The sequence below is a fragment of the Pelecanus crispus genome, chromosome 6, assembly GCF_030463565.1.
Source record: "Pelecanus crispus isolate bPelCri1 chromosome 6, bPelCri1.pri, whole genome shotgun sequence".
Taxonomy (NCBI): Eukaryota; Metazoa; Chordata; class Aves; order Pelecaniformes; family Pelecanidae; genus Pelecanus; species Pelecanus crispus.
The window spans coordinates 66176955-66201921 of NC_134648.1; the positions used below are offsets into that span (position 1 = coordinate 66176955).

At 36.6% G+C, this 24967-nt stretch overlaps 1 protein-coding gene across 1 annotated transcript in view; it reads right to left on the reverse strand.

Annotated features, from left to right (window-relative positions):
• Nucleotides 1-1701: 1701 nt before the first annotated feature.
• Nucleotides 1702-24967, reverse strand: part of C6H14orf39 (chromosome 6 C14orf39 homolog) — a 32655-nt gene continuing 9389 nt past the window's right edge. Inside the window, exons 4-17 of the mRNA XM_075713300.1 lie at nucleotides 23959-24048; nucleotides 19051-19238; nucleotides 18504-18546; nucleotides 17968-18088; nucleotides 16700-16794; nucleotides 11883-12022; nucleotides 11342-11421; nucleotides 9638-9723; nucleotides 9480-9544; nucleotides 8294-8361; nucleotides 6462-6619; nucleotides 5790-5925; nucleotides 4209-4266; nucleotides 1702-1904 (exon numbers count right to left, since the gene is read on the reverse strand). Of these exons, the coding sequence (XP_075569415.1) occupies nucleotides 1702-1904; nucleotides 4209-4266; nucleotides 5790-5925; nucleotides 6462-6619; nucleotides 8294-8361; nucleotides 9480-9544; nucleotides 9638-9723; nucleotides 11342-11421; nucleotides 11883-12022; nucleotides 16700-16794; nucleotides 17968-18088; nucleotides 18504-18546; nucleotides 19051-19238; nucleotides 23959-24048 (1531 nt within the window). The remainder of the gene's footprint in view (nucleotides 1905-4208; nucleotides 4267-5789; nucleotides 5926-6461; nucleotides 6620-8293; nucleotides 8362-9479; nucleotides 9545-9637; nucleotides 9724-11341; nucleotides 11422-11882; nucleotides 12023-16699; nucleotides 16795-17967; nucleotides 18089-18503; nucleotides 18547-19050; nucleotides 19239-23958; nucleotides 24049-24967) is intronic.

A 24967-nucleotide genomic window follows, 5' to 3' on the forward strand; every position in this document is an offset into this window, starting at 1 on the left:
AAGCAAGCTTCAGTTCTAGAATAACTGAGCAACCAAATTTGTACTTTCCAGCTTTCTAAATGATCTCAGAATATCTGCTAGTAGCGTACCCTAAAACGCTACCCCAAGTAACGTAGCTAGGCTCTCAAACTTGCCTCTAGCTTATGTTTTTCAGATTGAGAGGTATGCAGTAGTTTAGAAAAGCTGTTTAAAATAGATTAACATGGAAACCCACATTCGGAGAGCATAAAGTCCACCAAATCCATGTGTCTCACTTATTAGCTGCATCTCAGCAGCACTTCACTAAAACTTCCTGAATGCCTCTCTGGTAAAAAAAAAAGAAAAAAAAAAAGAAAAAAATCCAACTTTCACAAATCTCTAGGCACAAATACTTAAGGAGAAGCTAGGCTGCACAAAAGTAGTCCTAAGGCATTTAGAGTTTGGCATAAAAGAAGTAGTGGCATAGATAATACAGCTTTTGGTCATTTAGGGCTTTGCAGGTCAGCAGAGGGAAGGGGACTCTATTCCTCTTCGGACTTTGTTGACATTTCATTGGCAGACTGTGCAGACAATACTGGCAGGATGCTTTTTGCCAACCCGTTCCACTTAGTCTATGTGCCCTTCTGACTAGTTTGTGCATTCGTAGCATCTTCTGTGAAGTCTGCTGAATGATATGGTCTCCTCTTTATTTGCTCTGCTTCCATTTTGGCATTTTGCTTGCCTGCTGTCAGGCAGTGTTTACTTCCTGGTAAGTGCCTGAGAAACCCAATTTCCCCTAAATTCCTAAGAGGTTTCAAAAATTAGTAACCTATGTTTCACATGTAACAGAAAAAAAACAACCTCAAAAGTGAGCTGGTATTTCCTCCAAAGGCCATAAATGTGAGACTGCTGGTTCTAGAGAAGCTGGTTCTGAGGGATTCACAGGGCACAGTGCTGTGGTGGCTCAGAACAGTCATCATTCCTTGCTGAGTAACCCTGATACTGTCTTCACAGCCAGCCATTCCATAAGGAAAGCCATTTTTGGAGAACTGGTGGCTCTACTAGTACTGACCACAGTTAGACTTTGGGAACTGTCTGCTTTTGCACCTTTTTTTGAAAGATACTAGATAAAGAAGAAGGAACTTGCTTCCAGTGTTTCATGTTAGAAAGAAGTTGAAATGGTATTATAATTGCAACATTATTTCACATTAGATATTAAGAAATACCTACAAAACTATACATAAAATTAACAAAAATGTTTATTTCAAAAATTTATAAATATTCTGTGTATAACAGCTAATTTAAGAACATTGTCTTTAACTCAAATTCAGCTTTTATTAGTACAATAAACAGTTATTCTTACTAACACTTTCTATACAAGTTACTTAGTTGATATCAGAGGCTGAAAACACTCATATAGAAATTTAGATGCTCTCTCACAGATATTGAATTAATTCAACACTACTGTAAAATGATACTTCTGCTGCTTCTAAGTTCCAATTTAGCAAAAGCGTATCATAACATTTTATGAAAACAACATATTTAGAAAATAAATAAAAATAAAAGCTGCATCTCAAAGCATGTGTGCTTGAGAAACATACACATGCTCTTGCAGCAATTGCAATAACGTATTCTTACATGAAATGAAAGGAGAAGATTAAATGCTTTGTACTTTAACTTAAAAAACTGAAAACATTTATCAAGGCTAAGTAGGAAAAGAATTTAAAAGGAAGTCAAAGGTATTCAAAAGAATGTAAATGGCTTTGTGTTTTGTAAGGAAGAATGAAAACCTTTCACAGAAGGAGACTGTGATGATCTCTGATCCTGTCCAAATGCAAATGGAAAACTAAAGTCATCTTTTCCATCTCCAAATGCATGAGAAGTCGATTCCGAGGCGAAGGGAAAGGCAAATACATCCTTACTTTCTGATTTCCCAAACAAGCTTCCTATATGGAATACAAATTATATTTATTATTAGATTAAATCTTACTGAAAGAATACTGCATTCAGCATAACATGTTTCTTTAACAATATTGTACTCCCAATATCCCGCTGAGTATCAGCCTACAGTTGTGTGTTTATTTCTGCACTAGAAATGGTACTTCAAGGAGGGCATTATTAGAATCTACACAGAATGAAGTGTGAAGTACTTCAATGACTTAGAACAACAAAACACTTCTGTATGATATACTGGGTGAAATATTTTGAATACTAAGCAGCAGAGGTTTTTGTAAACTGATATATTTTTGCAGATGCTTTCTTCTCTAAAGAACAATGTGATCAACCACTGAAATATTGGAGAAACAAAGCGACGACAGAAAAAGACCTGAGATTTATATTTAGTTACAAAAAATTCATACGCTTTTCTTTACAACAGTTACGTATGCATACAACCTTACATTCATCCACCAAAAAAGTATCCTTGCACTTGCAGCACCTCAAAAAAAAAATTACAGTTCCCTTCAGAACAGTGTGCGATCAAGAGTAAGTTTTGATCCTATTGATATCACAAAAAATTCACCTTTCATTTCAGTAAAGCCAGGTTTTCACACAGAATGTGTACATGTGTGAGGCTCGCTTAGTATGAATGGAAAATATTGTTTATTAAGTCTGATTCTCCTCCCTCTAACTTGTGCTATTTTTACATTGTGTACCTCCAATGGTTTAAACTGATGGAAGTCAGTTTACTATCGAGATTTCTTTAAGCAAATGGAAACTTCATCTTCATTTATGTGAGGGAGGAAAAAACCCAACAGATGTACTCTTTTCAAAACTAAGCTGGTAGCCTTAAGTGAAAAAGAAGTATTTACCAAGTACTATAGATTTTTACATTACAAGAACTGTTCTTTTTATCCGCGAAAAAGCTTTGGCACTTAAATTTTTCTTCTCCCTTGCAGCTCCTCTCAAGTTTGCTACAAACCCACCTAACACTAGCCATATTTCTTTCTTTCTCATACCTTTTTTTTCATGATATCTCATACATTTGAAGTCAAACATTCAGAGAAAGATTTAAGCTAGTCCAAACACAAATGAACACAATAAACCACTGTTACATCCACAATGTTACATCCTTTTAGACAACCAAAGGTGCCCTGTTAAGCAGGATCATGAGCTTGTCAGTCATATAGTCATAGAATCATAGAATCGTTTAGGTTGGAAAAGACCTTTAAGATCACCCAGTCCAACCATTAACCTAACACTACCAAGTCCACCACTAAACCAATTAAGGGTAGAGTAGCAAATTCATGTTTCCTGGCTTGGTGGCTGGATTATTTTTTAATGAAAGTAAAAACTAGGAATCATTAAGGTTGGAAAGAATCTCTAAGATCATCAGTCCAACCATCAACCCAACACCACCATGCCCACTAAACCATGTCCCAAAGTGCCACGTCTACACATTTTCTGAACTCTTCCACGGATGGTGACTCCACCACCTCTCTGGGCAGCCTGTTCCAATGCTTGACCACCCTTTCTGTGGAGAAGTTTTTCCTAATAGCCAATCTAAACCTCCCCTCGCACAGCTTGAGCCCATTTCCTCTTGTCCTATCATTATCTACTTGGGAGAAGAGACCAACACCCACCTCACTACAACCTCCTTTCAGGTAGTTGTAGAGAGCAATAAGGTCTCCCCTCAGCCTCCTCTTCTGTAGGCTAAACAATCCCAGTTCCCTCAGCCGCTCCTCAGAAGGCCTGTGCTCCAGACCCTTCACCAGCTTCGCTGCCCTTCTCTGAACACGCTCCAGCACCTCAATGACTTTCCTGTAGTGAGGCACCCAAAACTGGACACAGTATTCCAGGTGTGGCCTCACCAGTGCTGAGTACAGGGGGACAATCACCTCCCTGCTCCTGCTGGCCACACTATTCCTGATACAAGCCAGGATGCTGTTGGCCTTCTTGGCCACCTGGGCACACTGCTGGCTCATGTTCACCCAGCTGTCTACCAACACCCCCAGGTCCTTTTCAGCCAGGCAGCTTTCCAGCCACTCTTCCCCAAGCCTGTGGCGTTGCATGGGGTTGTTGTGACTCAAGTGCAGGACCCAGCACTTGGCCTTGTTGAACCTCATACACTTGGCCTCGGCCCATCGGTCCAGTGTGTCCAGGTCCCTCTGTAGAGCCTTCCTACCCTCGAGCAGATCGACACTCCCGCCCAACTTGGTGTCATCTGCAAACTTACTGAGGGCACATAAGCACAAGTAGAAGACAGATGGTATACAAGTACCCAGACAAGTACATCTGGGATTCAGACTTACCAATATCTTTGTTTGGGGACAGAGGGTTCAAGTTTCCCACAGAAAAACTTTCATCTGTCTGAAATATAAACAGTCATTTTATTTAATGAATGAGAAAGACAAAAGATAAGCTCTAATGCTGATATGTAATTAGTTCATTTGCTTTTGGTGAGAAAGACATTATCCCAGTGAATGCTGGCAGCCTTCACAAAATCTGCATTTAAATGTATATATTGGTCCCTAAAGTCGCAAGGTAAACTCTTTGATGAGATAGGTTTCATAATATTGGCTTACATCTGCAAATACACTCCCTCCTCTCTTCAGGGAGAAAACATCAGATTGAGAACAGACCAAAACCTGATCTGGCTTCCTGCTGTTTTTTAAACTGAAAAGATTCAAAATTATTTAATCCTGTGACAGTTTAGAAAACCTCTAAACAACAACATAATTACTGCCTACTGAGTAGGACCTGATATTGCCAGAAAGAGTAGCAGAATAACTACTCATCACTCTTGAGAAGAGTTCTTAGCTATCTATTATAAATCTAGCCTAAGGCCAAATGAAGACCTTCAAAACTCCCCTCTAACTTCAGAGAATCCCACATGACTACTAGAGGCTGGTAAATTCTTGGTTTCTGCCACTCAGCAGGCACAAAATAACATGGGTTCTAACAGCACTAGGTGCCTTAATACCTACCTCATTCCTAAACAATTCACAAACTGCTCACCAATCTATTCTCTCCTACACACAGCTGATGCTAGGAGGTATCAACAACACATATCTTGCCAAATACAAAATAAAATGGTGTTTTCCCTCTTCCCTCCTTCAGCTTTTATCTAGTAACCTCAAGACTGAGCACACCCACTGAAATAGGAGATATCTGGGTTCAAATCCCTCCTTTGCATAACAGGGTTTGAATCTACATTGCCAGGGAGTGATACCTAACCACTGCACTGTGAACTGACACACATTCATCCTGAATACCTGTTTATCTATCTATTATCCCAGGCAAGTAAAAATTACTCTAGAGCACTGTAGTTAGGGAACCTGCAAAGGAAAAGGAAGACCCAGATTCCACTCCCTGTTCCAATTAGTTGCCTGCGTATCTCCTCCATTTAAGTACAGCTAATCAATATTTGCTCTTCAGTATTCCTGATAGATAGTCCTTCCTTTCTTTTCTCAGTGTTCTGCATTTTGTGAAAAATGGAGGGGAAAAAATAAAATTTTAAATACCTGATTCCCCACTTCAGCAAGACGAAACCACACAGGATAGACATGTGAGTTGTGAATTCTGCTAGGGTACCTACGGTTTTGCATTGCAATGCTGAACCAGAAGCCTTTTTGTGCATCTAGCCACCTGTTTATTTGCACAAGATCCAATCTTGCCCATATGGGAAAGATTCACACTTGGTCACCATAGAGGGATGACCAGGAAAGGAGATAAGTGTTTTCAAAGGAGATCAGGTGTAAAACTAAGCAAGCTAGTAAAAAATTATTTGCTACAAACATAACCAGTCTGAAAAAACCTACTCACTGTCAATGCTGCTTTCTTAGCATATTTTGCTTTGTGAAAATTTAATATTCTCAAGTACTCATTTTTACCTCGTCAGATGAATTTTCTGTCCCAAACACAGAAGAATCAAATAAATTAAAGCCAGGTGACTTCTGAGAGAAGTTCATGAGAGAAAAGAAAGCTGGAGATTTTGACGTTCCTTCTTCACAACCTAAATTGCGAATGCTGTAAAGACAGAAAGGAAGAAACTACATTAATAGTTTTTTTAAAAGTAGCGTAGATGGCTTTTTTGTTCTCTTTTTTCTTTTTCTGTTTTGTCACTTTTTTAGATTCCCACAGCTTCCATTAATAATTGCTTCTTGCAACACAGAATGGGTAACACAACTCTTTAAAGCAAAGTGAGGTGGTGTTCTTACCAATTCCCTACCCTTTTACCAAAAAAATGTTTAAAGATAGAAATTGGTGTAACAAATATTGCTGCAGGAAAAGACAACCATTTTAGCAAAGGAGCTACAAAGAACCTGTGTCTCATATATTTCTCAGCAGAGTCTCCCTTCTTCAAAATGGCTTCAAGTGGAAATGGCACTCTAAGAAGAAAATCTAATAAATTACCTAGCATAACTCAGAAAAAAAATTTAGTATTGTCAGAATAGCTTTCTAGAGAAGTCCTTCTATAGTATCTTTCAAAAACAGTGGAAATGCTTACACAATAAACATCAATACAACTTTGCTCAAAATCAAAATAAAAGCTGAAATCATACAAGTCAAATGGAGGTGTTTTAGAGAACTGGGTTTTCTTCCCCTTTGAGTCAGGCGTTCCTACAAACTCAGGTGTTTCAGGTGCTCTTAGAAAATGTTCTGCACTTTCTTCTGCTGTGTCAGAATTATCTTCATTTGACTTAAAACATGTTTGCATGTCCTATTAAAAAGAAATATACAATAATGTTTATGACATAAAAATTTCAAAAAATATCATTAGTCCATTTACCTATAAATATATTCATTATATGTTTTAGGGTTAGTTAGTTATTTTTATTCTCATGAAAAATAAAAGGATTTTAATAAAATGCTCACAGTGACATATTCACCATGCTTAAAACTGTAACTTTAATTTATCTAATTTAAAATGGACTTACTGTGAATGAAACTATGTATGAAAATTTTCATTCAAAAAATAAACTCGTGAACTGACTGAAAACACTGATTTTGAATAAAAGAACTATCTCACTCTAAAGTATGTCTTAGCGTAATGCTGAAAGTCACACTGGAATCCTCTTGATACTACCTAGTGAAATAAAGGAACATCACCATCAGAATACATTTCAGTTGACTGAGATATTTCCTCTTCCTCAGAAAATGTTAAATGAGAATGTACACTTGGATTCTGTGGAGCAATTTCCACCAGACTCAATATTCTTTTAAAGACATTCTTCTCCACCAGCTGCCTGCAGGCGTCAGCCTGTAGGGAGCCAACCAGAAGATGAGGAGAGTCTCAAACTTGACCTTGTGTACTGGTTTTGGCTGAGAGTTCATAGCGTGTACAAGGCTATGTTTTGGATTTGTGATGAAAACAGCGTTGATAACACAGGATCTTTTAGTTATTGCTGAGCAGTGCTCACTCAGCGTCAAGGCCTTTTCTGCTTCTCGTGCTGCCCCACCAGTTAGCGGGTTGGGGGTGCACCAGAATTTGGGAGGGGACACAGCTGGGACAGCTGACCCCAACTGACCAAAATGGTATTCCATATCATATGATGTCGTGCTCAGCAATAAAAGCTGTGGGAAACAAGGAAGAAGGGAGGGATGTCTGGAGTTCTGGCATGTGTCTTCCCAAGTAACTGTTGCATATGATGGAGCCCTACATTCCTGGAAATGGCTAAACAACTGCCTGTAGATGGGACGTAGTGAATGAATTCCTTATTTTGTTTTGCTACCATGCACAGCTTTTGCTATACCTATTAAACTGTGTCTATCTCAACCCACAAGTTTTTGCACTTTTACCCTTCTGATTCGCTTCCCCATCCCACTGTGGGGGGAGTGAGCAAGTGGCGGTGTGGTGCTTAGCTGCTGGCCGGTGTTAAACCATGTCTTGGTATCACCTATATGTGCAAGCTGTACACACAACTGGCTTGAATATTACAGCATGATCTCACATTCTGGCACAGCTAGTAAAAGCAGTGCCAATGGAGCCATACAGACTCTGTGGCCAGCACAGAGCCTATTTACTATAGTTTTGTGGGAGAAATGAGTTTTAAATGCAAACATTTTTTTGAAATGTTTCATCAGCTCACACTGATGAAAATGATATGCACCAATTTATACAAAAACTATGATGTGCATAGGATAGTCACCCTAATTAGCCTGTGGTTAAGGTAGCATAAAAACCCACAGAACACTGACATGATCAAGAGCAATGATCACTAGATTAGTAATCAGAAGGCTTCTCTGATTGGCTTCTCACTTGTTGGGTGCCTTATAATGAGTCACTTTGCCAATTTCTGAGACTTACCTCTTGCCAATAGATTCAAATATGTCAAGATACTTTGACTATTCTAAATAAAATAATTACTTATGACATAAGAAATGCTTTGCTTACTTGTAAATTTGAAGAATCCTTCGGCTCATCTTCTGCTTCTTTATCAACACATTTGGCCTCTTGGTTTGCTATACAAAAAAGACAGCACTGCTTGTATTATAACAGCATTTTAAACGGATAAAATTATGTTATGGGAAAGAATCCTTGAAAAAGGTTTACTAGCTTGGCATTCCTATGGGTAAGGAAGTGTTCTTCCTGTAGTTTTCATAATAACCCACTTTGTGGCTATGTCCATAACCCTCTCATTCTGCCACTTACACGCGACTGTTAAAGCAACGCTTAGGCTGCTTCATATGGTTTGGTGCATTCTTCAAACCTAGGTACTGTTCCCTGAGAGTGCTATGTTTGTCTAATCCAGCTATTACCCTCTGAGCCCGCTAATACCAGTCAAGAGAATCCAGGTGGAAACAATATAAAAAGCACATCCATATGACAATGATGAAGTGCATCTTCAAGAACTGAGCAAAAGCCAGGATGAGAAATGAGAAGAATGTTATCAGACTTTCTCCTCTAAGCTTCAAACCATGCAACATTTCGGGCACTGTGGGTTCAGATCCTGTGTTTCAGGACACATAATTAGGATCCTATTTATAGAAAAAAAATAGACTATAATTTTTGACATGCATCTAAATTGGCAGTACAATTAGAAAAAATATATTTCAATGGAAGCTCAGCACCTTGTGATTTGAAAAACTATACGTGTATTTGTAACTACCCACTCGTTTCTGTAAGCATTCTGTATGTATTTCTCAAGTTAATTTTCTTTTTTAATAATCTTGATCTGATGCCTCAAGATTCCTAAATTACTGAGTTTATTATATCCCTTTTCTTTGCATTTTCTCATGCCTCCTGGGCAGGTTTTTAGACTGGATTTTGTTTTACCCAAGTAATTTGAGACTAGAGCATGAATTTACAAGAGATGCTGGAAGGTTCCTTTCATTAGCAATGGTCAGTGCAGACTGAATCCCACGTTACTAAGCAGTTCAGTCTCTATTTAAATTAGGACTCTGCCTGTCTGCTATACTGAAAGTTTTAACTAAATAATCAAGGTGGAAAAGGAATACAAATGGTGGCCCACTTGATACCAGAATTAAAATCTGACCCCTAGAATTTTCTCTTTTATAATTATGTGATCCAGCATACAGTAACTGCACATTCTATCAAAAAAATGACAGTGGTACTTTACCTATTACTGCATTTTCACTCTCAGACTGTTGATTAGAAGTTGTCTGCTTTGGAGGAATTACCAGTCTAAAAGACAAAAATTACTGTTTGTCTGAATATGGATTGTTTACATAAACCTTCATCTCAAGAATGGCAACTACTTTATTCAAGAAAAGTTACCTGAGTTGCATTTGGTTTGGTAAGCTTGCTATTGATGGAACTTGGGCAATTTGCGGGTTATTGGTCCCTGTAGTGTCAATAACCATCTAAAAGATAGCAAAAAATTCAAATGAGGCAGCCTATGAAATTGTCGCCTCAACGATATCACTCTGATTTCTCCTTAGACTGTGGCAATCTGTTCTTTTAACCTCTCTTCAGGGATCAGGCAACATGAAAACTTTTTTGCCTACCTTTGCTTTACCTACATTTTAACAGCATGATACCCAAAACAACTTCTAAAATATTTTATAAAGTCTCCTTCACAGCATTGATGACTAGAGGTGAATAATTAACTTTTCTGTTGTACAAATAACATTACATAATTTACAAACTTTATCCAGGTTTTCTACTACTGCAGCCAGGTTGCTCCGGCTTGACAACACAGAAAAGGCTGGAACCAAGCCTGTCTCCACCTCCAAAGGCCACAGTGAGTGAATATGTCATCAGTGAATAAGTCTCCTGTGTGGACTGAAAAACTGCAGTAAACATGGAAATACTCCCACCTCACAGATTTTCATCAGATCAGAAGCCTTAACTGTTATGCGTATGTAGCATGTATTTGTGCCTTAAGGGCAGAGTGGCACTAGGAATCTATGCCTCAGCACCAGATAACACATTACTTCACAGGTTGCTGCTAGTTCTAGTTTGGTTTTAATTTGCAAAATGTATCAAACTGAATTCAATTCTGGGTGGGGGACAAAAGGACTGGCTATATAGAATCTGTCTGCCACCCAACTCCTATAGTTTACAGCACTCCTTTTCTGAAGCATAGCAACCTCCTTTCTTCCAATATTTTTATTTTTCCTCAGACTCCATCTTCTTTCCCTTGTTGCCATCACCCTTTCTTAAAGTTCCCTTAACCTTGACTTACTGCTTCCCACTATTCTCTAAGTGCAATTCTAGATCCCAGAATCCCATCCTCATCTCTGGATTACCCTGGCAACAGCCTTTCCATCATCCCCATCATGTTCAACTCCCTCAGACAGTCACAAATCAGAACTGCTTGAAATTCTCCTGGTCTTGTTCCACTCAGTGTAGCCATTGCCCTTCATGTTGTCTTATCTTATGAAGGCTTCTTCTTCTGCCACTTCTCAAGCGTACAAAGCAACGCTGCTTGTGCTTTTACTCCTCTCAGCCCAGATTTTTGTCTCTGGTTAAACTTCAGAACTGAGCTGTTAACTGTAGGCAGTCCTGTATAGCATCCTGCACATTTAGTCTTTTATGAAATCCTTCATTATGCAGTAGATGACTGATGAATAATCAGTAATAGAAGACTATGTTCCTCCTTTAGAATTCAAAAAATTTGCTACATTCAACCAAGTGAATCTACAAAGGTTATTCTAAATTTTAAAAACTATTACACAAAATTAATTGGATAGACAGTCCACCTCAGGTTTGGCATTAGAATGCCTACTATGACTACCAGTTGTGCTTTGCAAGAACATACATATTTTCAGTTGAATTAGAAATGGCACCAAAGAAAGATTTTTATTATGATTACCAAGTAATAGCAGATCACCAAGATTAGCGTCCTGGTTCCAGTGTTAACAAATTTTATGTAAGATATAATAGCACTAGGTATATTTTAAGTGTTTTAAATTTAAACAACCACTTAAAAAACCAATTATATAATCTTATGTTTTCACAAGTGGGAGAGCTGCATACCTGTGACAAATCTTCTGCAAGGCTGGAGGAACTGCTAGTGGCCACTGAAAGTTCCATAGGTTTTTCTTTTTCTTCTCTCCCTGAATTAACAAATATTACTTAATATTGTCAATAGGATTAAGTATCCAAAGCATGGCATTGTTCAACTGAACTTGGGAACAAAGCTTATAAATTTTCCTGTTAGTAGAGAGCTAAAAGGAAATTATCACAAAATACGAAAGTATAGATCAATTTACTGCAAATAATAGTCAGTTAATATTTACTGTATTTATGCAAACAGTGTTAAAAGTATGTTTCAGATTTTTCTGACACTATGCTCAGGTATACCTGTCACGTTACTTTACTCATTGCACAGAAAAGAAAGGAATTGGACATAGAAGGTTTTCAGAACATAAAGACAGGTAAGTACCCAGCTTCCATTGAAAGCCTGACTTCATCTATCACAGTAGGAGCAGTTCACTAGATTTGTTATCATGGTTTCCATTCATTTACACAAAAATAATCCAAAACCCTCACAGAAAGATCACTAAACACACTGCACCTGTCTCTGTTTGTTGCATTGAGAATTTAATACTTTGTACAGGCCGGACTAAATTCTGAGGAATGCATGGGACATGTAATGGTTTATACAGCTGACGTTTCTCATTTAGCAAAGATGGATGTTCGCTCTCTTCAAATATCCTAAAAATTTTTAAAAAAATTAAGTCAACAATTGCAAATGAAAAGAAATCATAAAATACAACTGCTTCATCTAAGTGGAGTTTTCAAGGGAGATACACACTGCCAGGGAGGTTCTACCTCTTTCAGCTCCAGCAGCTGATAAAAATTAAAGTTTTCTTCAAATAATATCAGACAGAGAATACTGCTGAAAGCAGAAGACCAAGTAGTAATAAGGCAATCATAAGAACATTGCTCACTTAAATTTTGTCAGTATCAAAGCAAAGTATTACTAGTTTGGGGTTCTACATTTTTATCAAAGTACTTCATTATTGTAGTTCTGAAATCACACTTTCACATTTAAACACACTTTTTCTCTCTCTGAGATTGTCTGGAATACTCACACTATACACACACAAAAGAGAAAACTCTAGCAAGTGTTTTCACTTGTGGGGTAATTATCTGTGTAGGCTAAATAGCCTTTTGCAGTGTAGAAAGACAAAGGTTAGCAGAACAATGCAGGGTAAAGTGGCCATTTGGCACAGAAACATTTACCATTTTTTAAAATAATGAGTTCTATTTTATTTTCTCTCTGGCATTCTTGCTTAGGCCTCTGTGCTTCTAGCTACAACATCTGGTTTATAGCTGACTAAACAATGCTATTCAGAACAAATGAAGAACTGAGTCAGTCTTTTTGTTGTTCTTGAAATTTTCCACAAATAAAAATAAGGTACAATGTAGGATGTACTTTATAAGGTACTATGGAGTAAAATTAGCAACACTACTAAAAAAAAAAATCAAACTAGAAGCATTGGTTAAGATACATGGACCTAACAACACATTAAACTAATATACATGCACAACTGTGATCACATAAAACCATGAATGCACCTCAGTCAAATAACTCTGATGAAAAGGACTATCTTCACCTGTAAAGTTACATATACACCTAGTGCTGTGCTGGACTGAGACCTAACAAACTATATAAACCATATCTCACCTAATAGATCAATCCAAAAAAAGCCAGGAATAATAAAGGCTTAAAAAAAAAAAAATTTGTACTTCTTTCAGTTACAGTAATTATAGATATTACCTGTGTCAAGAATGAGTACTACAGGAAATAAGGCTGGTGTACCTTTAAATTCAGATGCAGGCAACGCAAAGACAAGGAGAAATAAAAGGATAGCTGAGCACAGAATCCTGGCTAAAACTGCATCACTTTGTTCAACACGGCTTATGTGGCCACTTTGCCATAGTCATAATTCAAAAATGAATTGAACAAGGCTGCTGCTGCTGAGGTCATGAGTTAGGTTGCCATAAGCCATTTTTTTAACAGAATTTAGGATGCCAAATTGTGTTTTTAAAAGTTCCTGGAGTCAGGTTCCATGTGCTTTTGTAGAGCCTAGCAGACAACTCTATTTCTAAAAATTCACTCTCCATGAAATAAAGAATTCTTTCACAATGAATATCGATTCAGAAGAATGTACTGATAGCAGAGTTACAAACAGGACTCGGAAGCTCTTAAGATATTTATTTCTTAAGTAACAAAACCTTCCAAAAGAGCCTGAAGTTAAACTTGATGTATATGCAATACACTTGCTCCCTTCCCTCCCCAAAAACACTATTGAAAAAAACCCCACATGCATCTTCTCTGACATAATTAATAACCATTGAAAGAAAAATCAAACTGCACACTGAATCTCAAAATAGTAGAAATTGCAGTAACAACAAGAAAGATCATGTCTTCTTTCTCTGCTTCATTGTTAGTAGACAACTGAGTAGATAAGAAATCTTTACCTTGATCCACACTGCAAAATAGGTAACTTTTTTTTTACTAAAGTACAAAGAAAAAAATAGATATTCTTAAGTCAAAATCCCATTTCCTTAGCAGTAGTTTCTTCTTTGCAGCATAATGAAGCCCAAAGATTAATATGACTTTATCTTCACTACAGGAATCAAGTGTATTTGGTTATACATATGAAGAATCACACTTGCTACTGTGGTATTTACCAGGACTCTCTACTGAAGCCATGTTCAGTATTCTAATCAGACACATGCCAGCAAGTTCTTTTGGAATCAGGACTGTTAATAACTAGCTGCCATAATAACTAGTAACTAATAATTGCCTATGAGGTTATGGTCAGCACAGGGTTGACTCTTCATACATGTTTACATTTAGAAGTCCAGAAACAGCTTTATAAGTATTTTTCCAATACATATATTACAAAGGTTTTTTCTCATTCACATTTAAAAAAACCCAACGACAGAACTAAAGAATAATGGAATTAAAGCTTTCCCAAACATTTTACAAAAGCAGAGAGAATGAACATGATATATGCCAAAGCACAGTTCAAGATGTCAGCCTTTCTCCTTTCTATGTAATAAATATAATCTCTAATTGAGAAATCAAGACCAGGGCTTCAAAAGAGCTGAGTCCTAGTTGGTGATTGATGAGAACTCTTGATTTGGAAATTTTAACTATGATACTTGTCTGTGTAACTGGTGAACTATGAAAGCCCGCTAATCAGAGAAAACAGCTGGTATGAAAAGAGGAATCTGTGTTTTGCAGTCAGCCTAATCAATGACTAGCTGGCCAGCAATAAGTGATTCAAACTAAAATGTTCCAAGCCTTTTAAAAGAGCAGTTACCACTGCCATCCTTCTGCCCAAGAGAGAACATATATATCAGCGCCTATTCATTAACTTGCAAGTTGGTTTCTTGTCCTGTAGCCCTCCAAAGCATTTCATGGGTATTAATTTGTACATTGTTCTGCTCAGTGCTTTCATTGCTCTGTTCAGTTCTTTCCCTTGATGCTGCTGGTTTCTCTTCATGCTGATCTGCATCAGTTCATGGAGAGTCACAGTACCACTCTTTTTTCTTCTTCTTCTTCTTTTGTAGCAGAAGATTAAGATATCCCCTTTTTCTTCACAAAGCTCTCTTTGCTTGGTACTAACCTTGTAGTCACTGCAGAACAGCTCACAAGAGACCGCTGCCTTTGGTACCCACATTCTGTTGTTATATTTTGGTACATCACCTTGAGTCTGCAACGTTTTTAACTCATATGACTCACTATCTTAGCACATTTTCCATTTGTGTTTTTCACACACAGACTCATAATACACCTATTTTTAACATCAGTAGTTACTTAATCGGATACTTCTAAGCTTTCTAGTGAAGACTTTTTTTTTTAATACTCTAATGCCACACAAGGATTTTTAAAAACAATTTTTATGCCATTTTCTACAAGCCTTTATGTTATAGATAGCTTTGACACAAATAAGCTTTAAAATTTACTCTAGGAAAAACATATTAATTAATAATCAGGTTATTATCATACGCTATATCATGTAAATACATACATGGAGGTTAAAAGGCAATGTGAGTTAGGATAATATAAAACATTTACAACATCTTATAACCATGATGCAAGCCATGGAATTATTGCTTCAGTAAGAGCACCAAAAAGATCTACTCACATGCAATCAAGACACAATTTCACGTGAAGGTACAAGCACCTGAAGACTCCATGACACAGAGGTAAACATACAACTGGCAGGTCTAGCAATGCACCCTATGAATTCCTTTCCACAAGGAGCCTGACTGAGTGCTTCTTATGCCTCCATGCACAGAGCATAGATCTCTGCCTTTTACAGTAGGTCTTTAATTGGCATTTTGCTTTCTGCAGACTGAACATATATGGGTTTCTCTGAAAATTCAAAGGGAATGCTTCCCATCTTTTTTTTTACCTAGTCTTAAAACGAAGTTAATTTCTTGCTTCCCTATGTTTCTGAGGTCTTGCCAATTACAAACAGCTTATATAAGAAGGTAGAAGGGGTGTAAGGGCTTAAACCACAAAAAAAAAAATCATCTGAATAATTCATAGGTCTGTAAGAAGATATTAAAGACCTAAAATATCCCTGTGGAAAGGATCTTACGGATGATTAAAATGACACATTTCTATAGATACAGTCCACTAAATCCTTATTTAAAGCCCTAAAAAGCTTCTTTTTCAAGCACACCATAATGTAAAATCTCTTGGACAAAGTCTTTTGAACATATTTTCACTTTAAAATGGATTTTGATCTAAAAGCATCAGCTCTAAGGATGATGTTTCAACATTCACAAGGACTCCAGATAAGTGCAAGATAGTCCTCTGATGGTGATTTTCAGTCATTGTAATTGAGCTCAAATTAAAGTGAGTCCCAGCTGCAAATGACCACTGACTAAACCATTAATCCTGTCTACGAAACTTTCACTCATGCTTGTTTTTAAGAACTAAATTAAGAGTTAAATTTCTTAAGTAGTTCAGAGCTGAAGACAAATGACATTGGAACCCTGATTCTTTTTCCCAAAATATGTATTTAGTAGAGTTAATGTATTTTATCTCTGACTGCACAGTCACTATAGTTGTATTCAAAACTCGAAAAACTATTCATATAGATCTATCAGCAGTAGCTGTGAGGAGCAAAGGTTCCTGCAAAATACTTTTTAATAGTCTGTTTCCAGATACATTTAGCTTCCAAGAATCAAAATTTCCCACCATCTTAAGCCTAAGAAATATAAAACTTTTAAAATTACATAATTAAATCACATTACCAGGGTTAGAGAAGCTTGCTATTCATTATTCAGCAACAATTTGTGTTTTGTGGCAGTCTTTGTGTAAATGAGATAGTACTCTGGATTAAAGCAATTTAAACGTACCTTTCTTTAAACTCCTTTGGCTTCTCTAGACTTTTCTGATCTTTTCCTTCAATCATTTCAGAATTATTTTGATCTTCTGTAGTCTCTTCAAAAGTCTTAAAAGACAAAGAACAAATAACAAAAATTTTTAAAAATTGAAAAATTATAGCCACATGCTGCAAACGTTTTCTAAACCTGATGAATCAGTGCACAGTAGTAGAGTTTTTGTAGCCAAGACAGTCTGAAAAAATAAGCAGAAGAAGATTAAAGAGATGCAGTATTTTTTGTTGGACCAACTGTAACAACTGGAATAAACACAGAAGTTTTTGAGTACAGACTCTACATATCTATTCAGAAGAAGTAGCTCCTTACACGGTCTCCTTCAAAGTTACAAATAAATGCTCCACATCCCTTCTTACTGTATGTTTATACAGCACATACCACATTAGGAACTTTAGTCTGTAACTAGGAGTGTCAAACAGCATCACAAAACATAAATAGAAAACACCACCTGTGCACAGTATGCTTCTATCAGCATAAGGCTGGCTGAAGTGGACACGGCTGGCACAGCAGTAAACGGAGTCCTTGATCATCTGGTCCAGAGAGGTAAAAGTGTCCAGACGCAATACTATAAAAACTCACCAAACTCTTTACCAGATTGGCCTACTGGGCTATTCAGGCTTAGGAGAGATCTTTTACCTCCCAGCAGAGGAGTAGGTCAAAATGCTGTCCCGACAAAGTCCTTTTTTTGGAAGACTATCCCTTTGGAATCAGTGCTTCTTCTAGTCAGTGCAACTGTACTGATCTCCTGTCTAAAATCAGCCAGTTTTACCTCTGAGTATTATTTACCCACTCATTTACATGGTTCTAATTGCAAGGCATATTTAAACACATTCACATTAACAAAACCTTAAACACCAGTAGGACCTGTGAAGGCTGTATACTCAAGCCCTGGCGCTTACTAAGGAATGGCTCTGCTATATTTTTAAGTGTGTTCTCTGGCCCTCTTGAGCTAGCACGAAAGTCACCATGACACAGTGCCTTGACGGAAATTATGGTGTAAACTGAGGTCAAGAGAAAGCAAGTTTTAAAAGCCTTTACATTCACGGACTACTCTTCTCTAAGAAAACATATGTGATGCTATATAAACATAATTACTAATACTGGAATCATCCTGTTGGTCTGTGTGCTTGAAAATACACTAGTTCTTTATGTTTCAGAAAATATATGGTGGTATATATAAGTACATATAAAAATGTGGTTATATAAAATAAAATTAAAATTGTTACCTTTTTAAAATAATTAATTTTCATTTCTAATTCATCTGCTTCTTTTTCTAGTTCAATGGCTTCTTGTGTAGCAACTGCAGCAAGCTTTAACATTTCCTGTGTTTTTTGCCTCGAAGAAGCACTTTCATGTTATGGAATATAGATTGCAATGTTACTTTTTTCAAGCAAGGGATACTATCAGATCCCTGACCCCTCTATGCCATAAGCACAAATGCTGGAGGTGCAGAAAGCTCTGACAAATCTACATTTACTAGACAAGTCTTCAAATTTAACTTCATTTAGGCTTCTCCTCCTTAATGAAGCATTTTGACAGGTATGTCATTAAGTGGAATTTTACTTTCTTTCCTCAGAATGTTCCCATAAGTTTAAACTGAAGAGTATTATCTGACCTTCAGTTTTCTCAGAGAGAAATGCTAATGCTGCCACTTTAAACATAAATATATAAATAATTACTATACTTTTTAATAGAAAGTTGTGAAAGGTAAATATAAACTTTCTCCCCTGTAAACTGCATAAACACTACAAATCAAGGATACATCCACAAAGCCCAGTCATTCAGGGATTTAAAAGAAACAGGCTCTGCAGAAATAAAATTTAATTTCAGATCATTAATTCACAAATCTAGTTTTACTAATTTACAAATACAAGATAAATTAATAGAACAGGAGCACTTATATTTACTTTGTATACGTAACAAGAATAGCAGTGTAACAGAGAGCAATGCCATTAAAAACAGCACTAAAAATATATGAAGAATAAGTTTAAAATTTTGAGAGGCTAGTTCTAAAGTAATTTTAGGACTTTTTTAACCCAAGAAGCCCAATGGCAAACCTCTCCTCGTTACATTCATGGGCTGGAGGAATGTTCGTACGTACACTCTAAATTCTTATGTATACTCTAAATTCTTGTTCAAAGTCTTGGTTTGCTACAGATTTTTTCCTAAAAATGGTGTAACAAAAAGACAACTTTTTATTAGCTTAAGAGAAACTGTGGAAAATTAATTAGAGTATTTATGTACAGCACTTTCAATGTGCAGTGTCCTACCAATAGGCTCTACTGTAAAAACATTGATAATAGTGGTACCCAGAATATCCATGCAAGTATCTTCTTTCAATTTATATTTTTCAGTTTGTTTCAAAACTCTGTTTTGGATTTCTTCAAGCTCTTTCTTTTTTTTGTAATACTCCTGTGCAAGAGCAGTTTCTGCATATTTTTCACGGTGTTCCTTCAAAATCTCTTTATACTGGGTTATGTAATCCTGATACATTTTCCTATAAAAATACATGTAATTTAATTTTTTTCACATTAAGCCATTGTTTATAAGGAAAAAAACCTATTAATTTATGGCATCAGCTCAATTAGACTTGCTGCTGTCCTGGAAAAAAGTCAGATTATATTTAATATACCACTATTTGGCTCTATTTTTTATCTTCCAGCTATTTTCAAGGAATATTATGCTGTATGTAACAAAGAATACACTCATGATGCAGAAAACAGTCAAACCTCATTGTTCTGAAAGGAATGCAGACCATACCATATTCAAAGGCAACCTGGTAGATGACAAATGTTTCTTCCCCTGTGCAATTTCATGAAACTCACAGCAGGCCAAATTCTCTATTCATGTATATTGGCACAACTCCACCGGTTTCAGTGCAGCTGTACCAAACTTACAGTAAAAGAGAATTTGGCCTAGCATCCCATATTTAGAGCTGCCTGATGCACCACTGGACTAAGTCCTGCCTCCAAGGAGATGCTGAGTAATCTGTGTCTGACTCAGGGAAGCTTTAACACGCACATTAGTCACACTAAAACAATAGGACCATTCATGCGTAAGGTTAAGCAAACACTTAAATGTTTAATTGGCAAAGAGCCAGAATGCTCAGCTTCTTGTAGGACTGCCCTCTAAATTAATGTTACACTAATATAATTTCACTGACATCATGTGAGTATATAGCTACAAATTATTAAAGTAGGTTGCATCAATTCATGTTCATGACATTTTAAAAGTTTAAATTGGCTTTTGAAAAAAATGTACTATAAAAACAAACAAATACCATAACAAGTAATAGGATGTAACTCATCACATAAAGCTGAAAATAGATCAATAGTACGTTTGGAAAGAAAAGAAAGAAAAGTGCTGTTGCACAGAACAGCCATCCTTCTCTGTTAAATCAATGACAGTGACTACATTGGAAAAGACTTTTTTTTTTCAGGTTTTCTCATTCAGGCAAGGAATCTACAGGATAGATTGCTAACGGCAGATCAAATATTGCTAACGGCAGATCAAATATTCAACTACCTCATTGGGAGAAGTCTTTTATTACACCAATAATGCTGCTAGGCATAACTCCTATTACAGGTAATTTCCAGTACAAAGGTAGTATCTTTTGGGAAAACTGAATAATTAACAATGCAATCAAGGAACTAGTTCTGGTTCTTAATGTCACACACAGGTAACCTAAGTATAGACCTCCAGGAAGTCTGTATTTCCCACATAGACAAGAGGTAACCATTGATAGTTTTTAAAATGATGAAGAATAACAACCAGTGCCCAGTAACTGTATTTCTCCCTGCATTTGAAAGCAAAAGCTTAATAACTACTTAAAATTAAATTACAACACATCATTTTTCTGAATGTTGATATTCTATGTCCCTTATTCCTGAAAAGAAGATGAATTTAGGCATATGCAAAATACATAAGAGTTCACTGGTGAGCATTTATGCAGATGGCACATGTTTATAAAGAGATATCACAGCTACAGACATCCAGCATGTATCATTAACACAGACTAGTCATTTAACTGAGAAAGAAATATTGCACAAAGTTGCTTGATATTAGAATATGCCAATATAAAATCACAGAAGGTGAAGGAAATGTCATCCTCCAGGAAAAGGTTATGTGAGCAATAGAGAGAGTCAAATTTAAAAATACTAAGTTATTAGTACACCTGTAGATTAGCCAGAAATTCCTTTATGAAACAAATTATGGTGCATAATAGCAACTAAAGCCAGAGACCCACCTGTTTACCTGCACCATGAATAAAGCCTACATTAAGGAACAGCTCTCACTGCTTATGAAGCATACAGTATACCTCGTTGAAGAACACATTTTATCTCAAACTGCTATTAATCATTTAAATGCAGCATGACTGCAAGGCAGACACACCTGGCTGCCTGCTGGCTAGCCCAGGAAATGGAAGAAAGAAAAATTTGTGTCCAAATTCAGTAGTAGAAGCTTCTGCTCTTACAAAAGGAAAACAAAAGTCACAGGGAAAAAAAAAAAGTAAGATCTTAATTTTCAAATAAAACTACACTCCAGGCACTATTTCCTCTTAAATTGACCAAAGTTCAATACACCTGTTTAGGGGAAAGAAGTTGTAGATCAACACTGTGAAACCAAGGAATTAACACTTCCCAAACTTCATGTAGAAAATTAATCTATTTGGTTTTCTACATGCGTGGTCTCGGGAATCTCAGTTTCTTGAATTACTGAGTATTTGTGTATACTGTACAAAATTTCCCAGATATGAAAGCTGGAAAATATTCAGTTCTGTTTAATTTAATATATGCTATAAACAATAACTGAGCAACAAAGAAATTTGCTGATATACAATTACAAATAAATTTTAAAAATATAAATAAGTAAAATAATTTGTTGTAGCAGGTACATTTCAAGCTTCTGAAAATAATCCTCAAACTTTATATTCTTTTCCCAAAATTTTTCCACGGATTAATATTTATGGCCAGATATAGTATAGTATAGGAGTCTTGAGAAATTGTCACTACTTTTAATATGTTTCCTAAGTAATTCACATCCTCCAGTTCAGGCAGTTAAACTCAGGCTATTTAGAATTCAGCACTGTTCACATTAAAGTCATTACAAAAAGTTTTAATCTAATGACAATGGGGAAAGGACAGCACCCACAAAACCCCTGAATGTTATGTGGATAGCTAGTTATTCCTCTTTTCTTCTTCATGGCACTTATTTTCAGGATGAACTTCCAGTTCACATAAGCGTTCTTACATATTCTTGAAACCAAAAATAATGAAAAAATGTGGTACGTTTTTAAAACCTCCATAATAAGTGCCTAATTAAATGTAAACTGATCTGCCCATCTTTTTAAAACATCTTCCCATCTAAAGCAGTATGTCCTCAGTGCCCCCAAATGCCAGGCTAAAAAGCACATTCAGCACATGAAGTTCTAAATACACTTATTTTTCTTCCTAATTTAAATACTTAGAATTTGCTGAATGCACATCTTGCTGACTTGAATATAACATCAAATGCTTCGGTACAGAGGGACTATATTTGAGAAAATAACTTTTGTAAAAAACATGAATTAAATTTATTTTATGATTTATAGTCATGATGTCTTATAATTAATCTCAGGAAAACAGATCAAACACTTTCATGTTGGAATTGAAACTAGTTATCTAAAGAAGCAATTTAAAAGTAATGCTTCTTTGGCTTGTCAGCTTAAATTAGTGAAAGCCAAAATGGCTTAATCATATACTCATAGAAAGCCAATTTAGCCCTATTTTTCACTAAATGTAGAGCTCTGAACAGGAAGAGGACAGATAAGCTACTAACTGAGTTAATTAAAGGCTATCAGGCATGCTCCTTCTGCTGTCTTGGACAACTGGCAAAAAGAACACTTACAAAAGAACCAAAGCCAACATTTTCCATTACCTAGTTACACCTCTAAATTGCTGTTTAGATATCTAGATGAATCTGCCATGATTTTTTCACCATAGGGGTAACCAACCTCTTCCCCTTCACAGGCAGATCAGTAAAGGAGAGCAACCTCTTTAAAATGAAGATCAGTTTTATCTGAGTGTTAAATAGAACTTCAGAGGGTTAACTGCCAAGTTAACACTGCATTTTGAACATTTCAGTGACAATCTTCAGCAACTGTTATTTCTTCCATTGACTGTAGGCAGCTACATTCCACAACTAATCATTTCTTTAAAATGCAGAATCTAATTAATGAAGCTGAAACAACTGAAATGCCACTTACTGAACAGAACTGAATCTGCAATTAATACTGACTACAATCTTACCCACAACTGGTCTTAAAATGTTTTTAGACCAGGCTTTCCTGAGCTACTCACCCTATTTTTCAGGATCTAATATTAAATTTGCATGCTTTGTGGTTATTTTGAAGAATATACAGCAATATACAAAAACTTGATTTGTATATTCTAATAGTCATATCCAATTCATATTCACAAATAAAGAAATGCATAACATTATCTGAATGCTTCTAATTGTTATCTTACTTAGTCCATATATGAATTTAAAGGCTTAGGTTCAATTAAATGATGCTTCTGACAAAAAACATAAAACCTCTGTATTTTCAAACAAGTCTTCCCAAACCTGAATATCTGAAAATACTGAAATCACACGCTACATGAAGAAATGTCATAATAATGGCAAAAAAAATCATTCATAGATAAAACCTACATATGCTCTTGTAAATACGCTCTGACATTTCATATTTCTGCCAAAGCTGAAACATTCACTGCCTTTATTTCTTGGATTTTTCTTTAAATTGTAGGCAATTGAATAATGTTCTGAAAAATTACAATAGGCATTTGGGAAGCAATTGAATTTGAATAAGCCATATTTTATCCTATTCCACTGGTAACTACAAAATAACACATGACCTCATAATAATGTAAACCGAAAATTCTTTTAATTACTCAGTCACTTATATTATCCTGAAAAGTTTACAGCAACTTTTTGATGCAGACTGAACTATCTTTGCTGATCAGTTTAGACAGGTTAATAAGCACTACTGCTAGAAACCTCATCTCACATGATCATAGAATCATAGAACCGTTTAGGTTGGAAAAGACCTTTAAGATCATCAAGCCCAACCGTTAACCTAGCACTGCCAAGTCCACCACTAAACCACGTCCCTAAGCACCACATCTACACGTCTTTTCAATACCTCCAGGGATGGGGACTCAAATCGTGATCATAGGTACCTCTCATTTTCTGTAGCTTCTTCTAAAGCTTCAAGTTCATTTTTCAAATATTCTCCATGCTTGCTAAGAATTGCATAGGTGGGCTTCCAACTGTGGAGAAAGTAAAAAAACAAAAAGCATATAAGTGGTCTTTCCTAATAAAAAGCCACTCAGAAAAGAAGACATCAAGTTACTTTAGCTAGCTTACTAGAACAAATAATCTGCTTAATGTTTTGTAAGTCAAACATAGAATCATAGAATCATTTAGGTTGGAAAAGACCTTTAAGATCATCCAGTCCAACCATTAACTTAACATTACCAACTCCACCACTAAACCAATTAAGGGTAGAGTGGCAACCCCATGCCTCCTGGCTTGGTGGCTGGATCATTCACAATGAAAGTAAGAACTACAAATCATTATGATTGGAAAGGACCTCTAAGATCATCATTCCAATCATCAACCCAAAACCCCCATGCCCACTAAACCATGTCCCAAAGTGCCACGTCTACCCATTTTTTGAACTCTTCCACAGATGGTGACTCCACCACCTCTCTGGGCAGCCTGTTCCAATGCTTGACCACCCTTTCTGTGGAGAAGTTTTTCCTAATAGCCAATCTAAACCTCCCCTCGCACAGCTTGAGCCCATTTCCTCTCGTCCTATCGTTATCTACTTGGGAGAAGAGACAACACCCACCTCACTACAACCTCCTTTCAGGTAGTTGTAGAGAGCAATAAGGTCTCCCCTCAGCCTCCTCTTCTGTAGGCTAAACAATCCCAGTTCCCTCAGCCACTCCTCAGAAGGCCTGTGCTCCAGACCCTTCACCAGCCTTGTTGCCCTTCTCTGGACATGCTCCAGCACCTCAATGTCCTTCTTGTACTGAGGGGCCCAAAACTGGACACAGGATTCCAGGTGTGACCTCACCGAGTACAGGGGGACAATCACCTCCCTGCTCCTGCTGGCCACACTATTCCTGATACAAGCCAGGATGCTGTTGGCCTTCTTGGCCACCTGGGCACACTGCTGGCTCA